Here is an 11977-nt window from a genome sequence, read left to right as displayed (position 1 = left end):
AGAAACTCATATTCCTTCCAGCAAACTGGAGAAAGATCCTCTGCATAAACCCCCCGATGAAACCCAAACAACCGTAAATAAGAAACAAAATGATGAAATGCATGTAAGGTACCAGTGGTGTATCCTGACAGTCAAAACACTTTCATCCTTAGCCACGAAAGGACAATCCTGCGCCTATAATTCACAACATGCAGATTTTTATTCTGGTACAGAAAAAATCCTGTAAACTCTCAACTGAAAGGCCTCCAAATCAGAGTCAGACCTGGAGCTGCTGTGCTCCGAGACAACACCTCATTAATGATGTCACCTCCTTACAATTTAAGAGCCATTTGAGAATCCCTGTGCACACTTTTCTGAGAACTGCAGCTGAATGAAACCCTAGACTCCTGTCTGCAGGAGCCTCTGACCTGTAGTTACCTGCTCCGTGTTTACTGTCCGATCATTTTCTTTCTCTGTCGCGCTGCAACTTCACCCGGTGAAGGCCTCTGTGAGGGTTAGACATCTCTGACCTTACTGGGAAACATCAGTAGCATTTATATATTGCACATATATTGTTGCACATTTGCATATTTCTTGAGAAAGTTTGATGGTTATACAATGTTTATTTTTGCTTAAAATGTTTAAATGCACACTATTAAGATTTAATTTTTTATGTTTTTTGCTTCAGCTAAAAAAGAAATGTGAATTAGCCGTGGATCCCACGTCTGTGGATGTGTTTCAGTTGGTTGGATGAATTTTAAACAGTCAGCTATACATTAAAAACACCAGGTCTTCATAGAGCAAATAACATGGTTTGAGAGTCTGGGCCGAAAAAGAACAAAAATACGCAAAAAAATATGAATGCAACCTTCATTTCATTGATTATATTTATTTAGTTTATTCTTTTTTTCCTCTATTTAAAAAGAAAATCTAAATAAGAAAATGAATAAAAAACTAAAACAGTTTTGTTTGTTTTCCATATTATTTAGCATCTTGTTCTAAAATGAATTTTTCTGCTCATACCTGCAGTAATGACAAGGTCCAGATAAACTAAACAAAGACAAAAGTAAAGTTATGCTGATATTTTAAATCCTTTGTCATTTCACATTGTTATTGGCTATAAATAAATTATACTAAATATTAGTTAAATGTTGACCTCCATATGTCTCCATCTGGCCAGATTTAACAGCGTTCTAGGCTACTAACTGCCATCAGAAACACAATCTAAGAAAAGCTTCTCTGTATTTTATGGATTCAAACAATAAGGTACAAACAAAGGATTTGCCTCTTTGTGAAAGAGTTGAGGAGATACTCACCATAAGATGGGCAAGTTTATTATTGTGAGTTTCATTATGCTTCACCGGCTCTGCAGCCATATTGAATTTTGAGGTAAAATCTTTAATTTTCCAAGTCAGATTCTGACTCCAGTGAACGTTCCAGTGGACTTTCATGACTCAGTCCTGTGAGTATAAAAAGAGCATTTGGCTGAGCTCTTGTATTTGAGCTGACTTCACTGGAGGCTTGATGCCTCTGAATGTTGCTTCTTTCTAAAACCAAATAGCAACGTGTCCACAGGCCAGAGGTAGATATGACACAGCATTGCTGTGTTGTAACCACTCATGCTATAACTAAGAAGCCGCTTTGTCATTTACAGCGTAGGTTGTTCCAGACGAGGAGCCGTCTGACCTTGATGGAAAACCTCCCAATTTGGCCCTGATCAAACTCAGTCAAGTCATTATGCTTGTCCATTTTTCCTGTTTCCAATGCATCAACCATAAGGAAAAAATGTTCACTCGCTGCCAGATACATTAAATGTGTTGGTTTCCTGACACTAAACCAAATTTTAAGCATAGCTCTAAGTTTTCAACAGATCAAAGCTTTGAGAAGGTCATCCAACAAGCCTAATGCTATCCTGCTTTGGATCTGTGTTTGGGATCATTGTCCTGTTGGAGTGCCCCACTGTCCAGGTTTCAACCATTTAGCTGCAGGAATACTGCTTGCAGTAAAAATGCCCCACAGCATGATGCTGACATTACCATGCTTGACAGCTGGTATGCTACATTCAGGTTTTTTGCCTTTACCCTTCCAAGCATACTTGTCATTGTAAGCAAACAGCTCAGCCTGCTCTGACCATAAACCTGTCCTACAGAACTCAGGGTTAGGGCTTTCCCTCATAGGCAGCTCCGCTTTATTTTGGAGCAGAGGGTCCTGTCATGATGATGTCAATCTGACCTCGATGTGGACAGTGACACTAGTGTTCCAGCGCTTCCTAGGGACCATCAGGGCTGAGCCTGGGTTGTTCCTGAACATCCCAACCAATTTACTTTCATCTGTGTCCCGCCCCCAACAGCTGTCATCATGAAGAGATCGTGTTTTTTCACTTCATGCATGAAAGATACAGTTTTTTATGCAACTATTTGATTTGTTTGCTTAACTTATAACGTCCGTATTGGAAAATATATTTCCATCCTGGAAACTCTTAGCAATAATCGTTCATTTATCCATCCGGGGACTGATCCTGACAGAGAATGGATTCTCTTTATAGACGTAAACATGTTGATGATGGAGCCATCTGCGGTAAAACCTCAAGAAACATGACAAGAAATGATTAAAACCGGTTTGATCCACTGACACCCTCACTGTGAAGGTGTGGTCCGCCATTTTCTTCCCCTTCTTTTCCATGTTTCTGAGCGCGTGCGGTGGGCGTGCCCCGCGTTTGTTTGCGTCCCTATGTAGATGAGGCCCGGTCACGTGACAACGTGTGTATATATATATAAATGACGGCGGGACGTAAACAGAGCAGCTGAAGGAGCGGAACGACGGTTGGAGAAGGACTGTGAAGAAGCCTCGTCCTACCTTCGGTTATTTTTCCCGTCGGTTCTGGGTCCGGTCCGCCTGTTAGAACATAAGATCATTTCTTTCCAACTTCAGCTACAGTGTTAGCTAAGTTCGGAAGGGAGAAAAGGAGAGAAACGTCGCGTTTTCCTTTGTTTTTTTGCCTCCGACGGTTGAATGCAGAGATAGCCGGGGTTGACCTCTGTCACCAGCACAAAAGAAGGAAAAATTAACGTTAAAAGGTTGTTTAAAACGTTGTAAAATGGAAACTACTGCACCCAAGAAGAAGAGATGCTGCGGTGGGATATTCTTTAGATCATAATAATAAATAATAATAATCGCTGTAAAATATAACCCAGGAGTTATAACAATATTAAATTATCTTTGCAGAATCCATCAGAGATTTCTTCACTTCAGCCATGTTTCTTATTTACATGGGCCATGCACTGTCAACATGGGTAAGGCTTAAACTCAGACATTATTATTTGTATTTATGCAGCAACAATCCAACAAAATCTCATTTATAACACAAAAACCTAATATTTAGGTTATATGGCTCACCTGTTCATGCAGCCATGTAGTTCCTATGTAGTCTCTGCATCTGGATAAGTATGGAAAAAAGATAACTGGGCTACAGACTTTATTTCTTAATATATTACCTGAAAGTAAAGAACAATCAAACTAATTAAAATAAAGATTAATTGAACTGATGTATATGTAGTTTCCAATTATCTTTGGGTTTGTTTCTTTACAGAAAGCATGACAAGATATTTCACAATAGTTTTGGTCTTAGACCCTCTTAGATCAGTGTTGGTTCTGGTTTATATGCCAAACAAAGCAGAAAATGAGATGTGCCGTAGAACACGATCCGTTCTTTAAAGAATCTTAGTGTAGATGTGAGGAAACATGTTCACATGGAGCGAAGCCGGAGAAGAAGGGCTTTACCTCCCTGATGAACAGAAATTCAGCTTCAACATGTTCTGAGATTTGTGGAACATGCAGCTAATATATATATATATATATATGGCTATATATTATAGCCAGTTATATTAAAAAACAACAACTAAATGATAAACCTGGAAGGAAAAAATCTGGAAATGTTTGTATTTTAAAATGAAAAACTAGTAGGAACACAGAATCCAGCCAGTTATTGAAACGGGAATCTATAAAAATGTTCCAGGGTGATCGGATGTGGAACTTTGCTGTGGCCGTTTTCCTGGTGGAGCTCTACGGGAACAGTCTGCTCCTCACAGCTGTATACGGACTGGTGGTGGCCGGGTCCGTGCTCCTGCTGGGAGCCAACATCGGGAACTGGGTGGACAGAAACCCCAGACTCAAAGGTAAAACAAGCAGCTTATCCTGCTGCTTTGGGGGGGATGGGCTGTCAGAGCACAGCATTCCTGCCTCTTTTTGGCAGTCAAAGCCACCACTTGTGAAGTTAATGTTGTGTTTGGTCAGATTTGTGTCCCTAATGTTGGTCCTGGTGTTTCCACAGTGGCCCAGACCTCGCTGCTGGTCCAGAACAGCTGTGTGATCTTGTGCGGCGTCCTCCTGATGCTTGTTTTCCATTTCAAAGGACAACTCGTGGAGCTTTACAATGGATGGATTCTGGTAAGAGACCTTGACCCTGCACTGCTTCATACTCTGTGGCTGCGCTCCGATGAGGTTTCCTCATCTGCTGATACAAGCTCCAACATCAATGTCATTCATGACTGCCTGAGCAGCCTTCTGATTGGAAGATCTTTATCTGCAAACTAATGAACTTAGAAATTAAATAGAGCTCAGGTTTGAAACTGAAAAATGGAGCCATGTCACCCAGTCCTCACATATTGAGCATATAAGATTTGGACCTGATTCCGGGTTAGCTGGCACTGCAGGACTGCAGACTCGGCAGGTCCGCCTCAGTCAGGACAGCGGCGCTGAAACAAAGGCGGCCTGTCTGTCGGCTGAGGGGGTTAGAGAGTTTTCGAGCACCAGCTGGTGTTTGTGGAGGTGGAGAAAGCTCAGTGAAACTGGAGATAGAGCGCCTGGGTGAAGGCTGTCCAGTCAGCAGGTTGTTCATGTGACACAGAAGGAGTTTGAGCTGGGAGGAAAATCCATCTCCTTATCCGGCCCCGCTGAGGGATTTCTGTTGCTATGCCGATCAGAAGGAGCTGATCTGTGAACCTGTTTTACAACATGTCAGAATGTGCTGGTTGAGTTGTTCAGCTGTGCTTGTTCTGTTGCAATGACTGCAGCTGACCTGAAAAATGATGTTTCTGCAAAGAGGTAATTATTCACAGACGGTTATCGATTTCTTTCCCAAACGAAGAGTCTGTTGATTCTGTCGAGTTTACATAACCTGACCGGAGGGCAGAACCTTTGGGTTTAGTTAATAAAAAGTTATTTCTTTGTCAAAAATCTTTGTTTTACTCGCAGAACTTTTAGGTTCTGAACAAGAGTTTATTTACTGTACTAAAGATCAAATACATAAAGGAACGATTTTAATAAACTACAAAAATAAAGAGTTATTGTGACAAGTTCTGTAGAAAGCTTCACCGATAGCTGAAAATCCACAAGCATTTAAATATTTACTCAAACACAGCAGGATGTAACTTCAGTTTTATGACTGGCATTAAACTGGAATTCTACCCAATCCTTACCAGTTTGGGATGTACTTTTACAATTTTCCGGGTGTAAAAAAGATAGAATAAACCTTTGCTTTTCCAAACTTATTCCATTTTCTTCCAGTAGAGCTGCAAAATATATGGAATTGCAGTCATTATCACAATATCAATTTTATATTTCAAGTGACAAACATTTAAAGTCTGCTTGCAAACATCTTTTTAAGAGATGCACCGAACATACTTTTTCTGGCCGATACCGATTTCCGGTTTTCTTTGAGCCCCGAGTCGCCGATTTAGTTTTTTTTCCACAAGTGTAACACATGAAAGAGAAAATGTGCAACGAGTTATTTGGCATGGATTAAAAGATGTGTGCATCAAAGCGCATGTACCTAAACTTTAACTGATTTGTGTTCAATAAAAAGGACATAACATTTCATTCTGTTGGTTGAGTTTATTGGATGAAAAGTGTGGAAGTTGAAGTTTTGTTGCATTTACTGAATGGGGAAAAAATCAGATTTTCCAGTATTTAACCTGCGGATCACCGATCAGAGCAATCAAGCAAAAAATCTCCATTTCCTATCTTTTGCAGGCTGATGGCTTCATCTCTAATATATTTGGCCAGTTGGGTGGACGTTCACCAATGGTTTAAATTCAGTGGCCAACAGAGCCGGCCCAAACCAATGTGGCGCCCTAGGCGAGATTTAAATGGTGCCACCGTCTTTAATTTATAGGATAACACATCGCCCAATTTACAGACCTAGAGACGAGCGAGGAACATCTGGGTTAATCTCAGCCGAGATCATCACAATATTAAAAGATATGATCAGAGGTGCATGTTTTCCTACTGTGGTCCAGACTTATCTTCAACTTACCAGCAGTTGGATATTCATGGTATCAGGTCCAGGTTGATCCTAAAGCAGCCAGAACTTGATGTAAATTTATGTGATTCATCAAACATTTCCTTTAAATCAACAGGAAGAGTTTTACTTACTTTAGATCTGGAAAATGGCCTCAAAATTGACCCAACTATCTGAATCGCTGACTCTGGAACATTCTGGGATTTTACTGGACGTTGTGCCCTGTAGGGATTTTAATAAAAGCAACAAATGTTTAGCCTCTTATGCATTTACTAAAAACAGCAGTGAGACATGAAACATTTGATGCTTTTAGCAGCAGACTGATGCAGGTTGGATGGTTTACCTGCTTCAAAATAAACTGCAGCTTGTGTTCAAGGATCACAGACAATATGGCTCATAGAGGAATAATAAAAATCACTGTAAATGTTTGTCCTTTGGGGAAATTTATTCTAAATAATAACCAGTTTATTTTCCTTCCAGACCACCTGCTACATTCTGGTCATCACCATCGCCAACATTGCCAACCTGGCCAGCACAGCCACCTCCATCACCATCCAGCGGGACTGGGTGGTGGTGGTGGCCGGTCAGGACAGCAGCAGGCTGGCAGGTGAGTGTTTCCAGTTCTTCTTGACATGTAGGCTTCAGATGATGCCTTATCTCCTGAGGAGGAGACTTTGGACCCCCGCTGCTGACTCGCTCTCATTTTCCATCGTTTATATCCCTGCTGCTTCCACCTGATTGTTCTAAGCTGTTTAAGAGATTTCCTTCCACAGTGCAGTGAACTCACTGACCTCCACTGAAGTTGTGACACAGTAATAAACTGACCTGAATGTCGTTCCTCACGCAGACATGAACGCCACAGTTCGGATCATCGACCAGCTCACCAACATCCTGGCTCCTATGTTAGTAGGCCAGATCATGGCCTTCGGATCCCATTTCATCGGCTGTGGCTTCATATCCGGCTGGAACCTCTGCTCCATGTGCGTAGAGTACGCTCTGCTGTGGAAGGTGTACCAGAAGACTCCAGCTCTGGCTGTGAAGGCTGGACAGAAGGAGCAGGAGCTCAAACAGCTCAGCCCCCAGAGAGGTACACAAATTCCTGATCCATCTCCCATTTCCTGGTACTTTGCCTCCAACAAGCCAGAATTCCTTAGTTCTCCAGGTCTTTTTCCCATTTCTTTAGTTTATTATCTCTGAAAATTCCCTCACAGTTTGACCCAACAAGGTGATTCCCAATTAGCCGTTGAAAGCTGAAAATGCAACCAAGATTCCAAAGAAAAACCTGGAAAACTAATGTTCATGACAGCTTCAGAGATTACATGAAACTCTGGCTGCCTGGAAGGAAAACATAAAAACAGAGATTATTCCAGGTCCTTGGAGCGCTGTATGAAGACATTCTCTTTTTCCTGACAGATTGTGAGAACAATCAGATCCCTGAAGACTCGTCTCAGCCGCTGATGAACGAAGTCTCGGTGACAAATGCCTCCGACTCTCCCAAACAGCCCAGCTGCTGCGACCAGGTGAGCAAACCGCTGCACACCTTCAAGGCCGGCTGGGTGGCCTACTACAACCAGAACATCTTCTTCGCCGGCATGTCCCTGGCCTTCCTCTACATGACAGTGCTCGGCTTCGACTGCATCACCACGGGCTACGCCTACACGCAGGGCCTGAACGGCTCCATCCTCAGCCTGCTGATGGGCGCCTCGGCCATCTCGGGCATCTGCGGCACCGTCGCCTTCACTTGGGTTCGCAAGAAGTGCGGCCTGATCCGCACGGGCTTCATATCCGGGGCGGCCCAGCTCTCCTGCCTCCTGCTGTGCGTCTTCTCCGTCTTTGCTCCGGGAAGCCCCTTCGACCTGAGCGTGTCGCCCTTCCACGACCTCTACACCCACCTGATGGGGGAGCAGACCCTTCCGGTGGCCGACCACAGCCTCACCGACGCTCTGAGCAGAAACGCCACCACTGCTCCACCGGCCCAGGAGCTGCCGCCTTTACAGTCCTACATGTCTGTCAGTCTGCTGTTTGCTGGGGTCATCGCTGCCAGAGTTGGTGAGTTAATTCCTGTTTCCTGACAGTAAAGCAAAATTCCTAATCCTGCCTTCATTTCTTCACCTTTTCCTTTTAAGCAGCTAGATTTAATCTTTTGAAGTGGTCTTGATCAGTTTATCTTTGGACTCTTTTTGGTCTTATTTTCAGTCTGGTCTTATAGTGCCTGAATATGGGATCATTAGTTGGACCAGAAAAATCAGTCAAAGTCCAAAGAAAAACTTGGAAAGAACTTCAGATTTATTGTTTCAAGTCTTGCTGTTCGAACGGAAGCAAACAGTCACTGATTTATAATCTGGCTGATGTTCCACAGGAAATTAGATCTGAGTGGATTTAGTGTGTGCTGCGTTTGCATGTTCACCTCTTGACACGATACAAGTCTACAGACACGACTTCCTAACATAACTCAAGCAGGGTCACTGATTGGAATCCTACACATCATCCCCGGATGCCAAAACCATATTTGCAACCTTTGATGCCAATAATGTTCCCTGATTCCAGAAAGAGCCACTGAAGTTTCTGAAATAGTCTTTAATGAGGCCTTAAAGCAGATTAGATGTAACTGTTGATCCTCCATCTGCCCACAGGTCTGTGGTCCTTTGATCTTACAGTGACCCAGCTCATCCAGGAAAATGTGATGGAGTCCGAGCGAGGCGTGATCAACGGTGTCCAGAACTCCATGAACTACCTCTTAGACCTGCTGCACTTCATTATGGTGATTCTGGCCCCTAACCCAGAGGCCTTCGGGCTCCTCGTCATTATCTCCGTGTCCTTCGTGGCCATGGGTCACATCATGTACTTCCGATTCGCCTTCAAGAGCCTGGGCAGCCGCCTGTTCCTGTGCTGCTCGGCGGAGCAGAAGGTGGAGATGGACGACAGTCCCTCACTTCCGACCACTGTGTAGAAACCACATTACAGAGACTCTGTCCCGGGTCCCAGCCGGACCTGCCCTATGGCTTATTTATCCAACTAATATGAACACTTGTAGCTGTTAGGATCCTGATGCTGCCCACGGTCATTAACGCAGCTGTAGCAGAGGGAGTACACGGGTTATAGTCACAGAAAACTAACTTGTAGTGTAACTTTAGATAAGTCAGGGCCCCTTCAAGAGCTTCTGCCTTCGCTTATTAACACGTTCATGAAGTCTCGTCGAGGATCCGTCTCCTCCTGGCTTTAAGGGACTCCATCAAAGAACCGGGGCTCTGCAGCCCAGTAAGATCTTCTCCCCTTTGACCGGATTGAGCCATAAAAGGTGTCAGGTGAGAGAGAGGACGGTCAGGGAAGCAGGTGATGGATCATATTGCCTCTCACCGGTGCTGCGTCTCCTTGCCAGGGTCAGGGAGGACGCCTCTTATTTAACCAAACACATCACTGCTCTCTTTAATGGCGATAAGGGTCGAACTATTTATTCATGGCGTGCAGACAGTTTTTATGCAAACTTTATCATCAGTATTGTGGTTTCTCACCAAACAAACCAGAACTCATGCACCGCAATAATAGATCTTAGTTACCAAAGTCTCTGTGCTTTCTGGTGTAAAAGGAAGTGAGGGAAACCAGTTCTCTGTCTGAGTCTTGCAGTATGTCTCCACACCTGCTGGTGGCAGGACAACCCAAGTTACTCTGAAAACGTCTTTGTCAGATTATAGAGAAAGAAAATCATCTCTTCAGGTAGTTAATGTTTAAGTTCTTAGTCATTTCTGTTGTGATTGTCATTACTCAGGCACTTTAAGTGATTGACGTCTGTTATTACACTCAGCTAATCATCAGACACTCGTTCAGATTTTTGTTCTTTTTGCACAAAGTTGAAGCCCCGCCCTCTAACCCCAATCCACCCTCAGTCACGCGTCGTCTGAGAGAGAACTGCGGTGGAAACCCCCAAGAAGGCACATATGAAAACACTTAGCCACCACATGTTCACCAGGAGAACGTGATCCGCTGTGAGCACCAGTTCCTCCAATTCAAAAGGTCTCAGTCAGCAACATTTACCTGCTAACACACTGAGTTTCATTCCTGTCGCTCTGAGCTTTAAGCATTAAGTCAAAGTTTGGCCGGTGCTTGCAAATCCCTAAACAGAGACACAATTTCTTATGTTTTGCATCCAAGGTGCCGGACTTTGGAATAGGTCGTCTTCAGCAAGAGAACTCCAGACTTTCTGAAGGTGTTTTACTTTTGACTTTGGCTGCTTGTTTTCAGTCCAGTACCTGATCATTTTCTACTAGCATGATGGGCTTAAAAACATTTGGAGAAGGAGGTCCCCAGCCTAAAAGGAATTTCTGGCAGAAGACCAGAAGAAGAGCTGACAGAATCTGAGAGCCATACCTACATGTGTCCAGTTTATAATCCTTTGCCAGAGCTAAATTCCTTCTTCAGTTGTAAAGAAGCAGCCAAAGTCCAAAGAAAAACCTCCAAAAAGCTTAGAAAGTCTGGAGAACTGTTGATCAGGACCAGTTTAAAAGATGACAGCAAAGTCTGGCTCTTTGGAGGGAAGATGTGAAGAATTCAGGAATGAACCGGGTCTTTTTTTAGTTAACTCTCCGGCTTTGCCAGAATACTCCTGATCATTTATGGTTCTGGACAATAACAGTCAATTTAAGCTACTGACCAGATTAATCCCAAAAGTGACTCTTTACTCTGAAAAGTGTGGTTCTCTTAATTTTAATGTTCTATACAAACGTTTATAGCTCCGCCGTGAGAGATTCATGTAGCTTTATCTGCTTCCTTCCTCCGTCTCAACGCCTTATCGGAAACAGCTGTTCAACGCACATGTTCACAGGCTACGTCTGGATGTCCGCACGTAGCCCGCCTCAGAACGCAGCCCGGGTCACAGTCGTAAGACTTGGCCTGGAAACCGAGTCGATGGAGCAGAACTGAGGGAGTCTTCAGTCCAAGTCACTTTCTAATGCAACCTCTCAGCGAGTCCGAGTCAGGAATACCACCCATGGCCATTAACTGTATATTAGCATTAGCTTTGAGTCAGAATAGACTTAATGTAGAGAACTAGAGCGTGAACTGATGTTTTTAACAGTTTTTTTATATCTTGTCATTTGTTTATGTGCTAATTTGTGCTTTTATTACATTTAATCTAAATACACCTGCTCTAATCTGATGACCATAACCATGTGTGTGTGTGTTCGTGTATAAACATACAGTATTGTAGTTTTCTAGTTAAGAGCGTGAAATCATAAAGGAATCAGATTTGTTTCTGTGTAAAAATCACACTCCAGTAGATAATGAGGATGTGGTTCTGCTTGTGATGCATGAGGTTCTGAAATAAAGTCCAGATTAAAAACCTGGCTGTGTTGAGTCTTCAGTGAGTCTATGTAAGGGTCCCATACCACAGCAGCTACTATCCTCCCAGGAGTTGGCGTTCGGCGTCAGATTGCCGAAACTGGACCTCAAGGCCGGGCCCGGAGACAGAGACTGGCCTGGATTTACTCGATCCTAGTGGCAGAGGAGGAGCTCAGTCCTAGACAAGAAAACTTCCCATACAACAAAAACTGCTTGTTCTGATCATTTGTTGTCATGTTAAAACTACCCGTTCTTTCCAAACCTTTAAAAGTTTTAAAACGTTTTTATTTGAAAACTCAATGTCTGAAATTACTGAGATTCTTATGAAAAGAACTCGTGATGAAAGAGTCGCCATTTTAACGTCTG

The 11977-nt window shown here is 43.2% G+C and overlaps 1 protein-coding gene across 1 annotated transcript; it reads left to right on the top strand.

Annotated features, from left to right (window-relative positions):
• Positions 1-2761: 2761 nt before the first annotated feature.
• Positions 2762-11616, top strand: slc40a1 (solute carrier family 40 member 1). The gene is made up of 8 exons (XM_047370861.1): positions 2762-3113; positions 3205-3272; positions 3995-4154; positions 4310-4425; positions 6758-6884; positions 7125-7364; positions 7691-8326; positions 8911-11616. Exons 1-8 carry the CDS (start codon positions 3077-3079, stop codon positions 9225-9227), a joined length of 1701 nt encoding a protein of 566 aa, XP_047226817.1. The 5' UTR covers positions 2762-3076; the 3' UTR covers positions 9228-11616.
• The last annotated feature ends 361 nt before the right edge of the window (positions 11617-11977 follow it).

The sequence above is a fragment of the Girardinichthys multiradiatus genome, chromosome 7, assembly GCF_021462225.1.
Source record: "Girardinichthys multiradiatus isolate DD_20200921_A chromosome 7, DD_fGirMul_XY1, whole genome shotgun sequence".
Taxonomy (NCBI): Eukaryota; Metazoa; Chordata; class Actinopteri; order Cyprinodontiformes; family Goodeidae; genus Girardinichthys; species Girardinichthys multiradiatus.
This window is presented reverse-complemented; position numbering and strand designations above follow the sequence as displayed.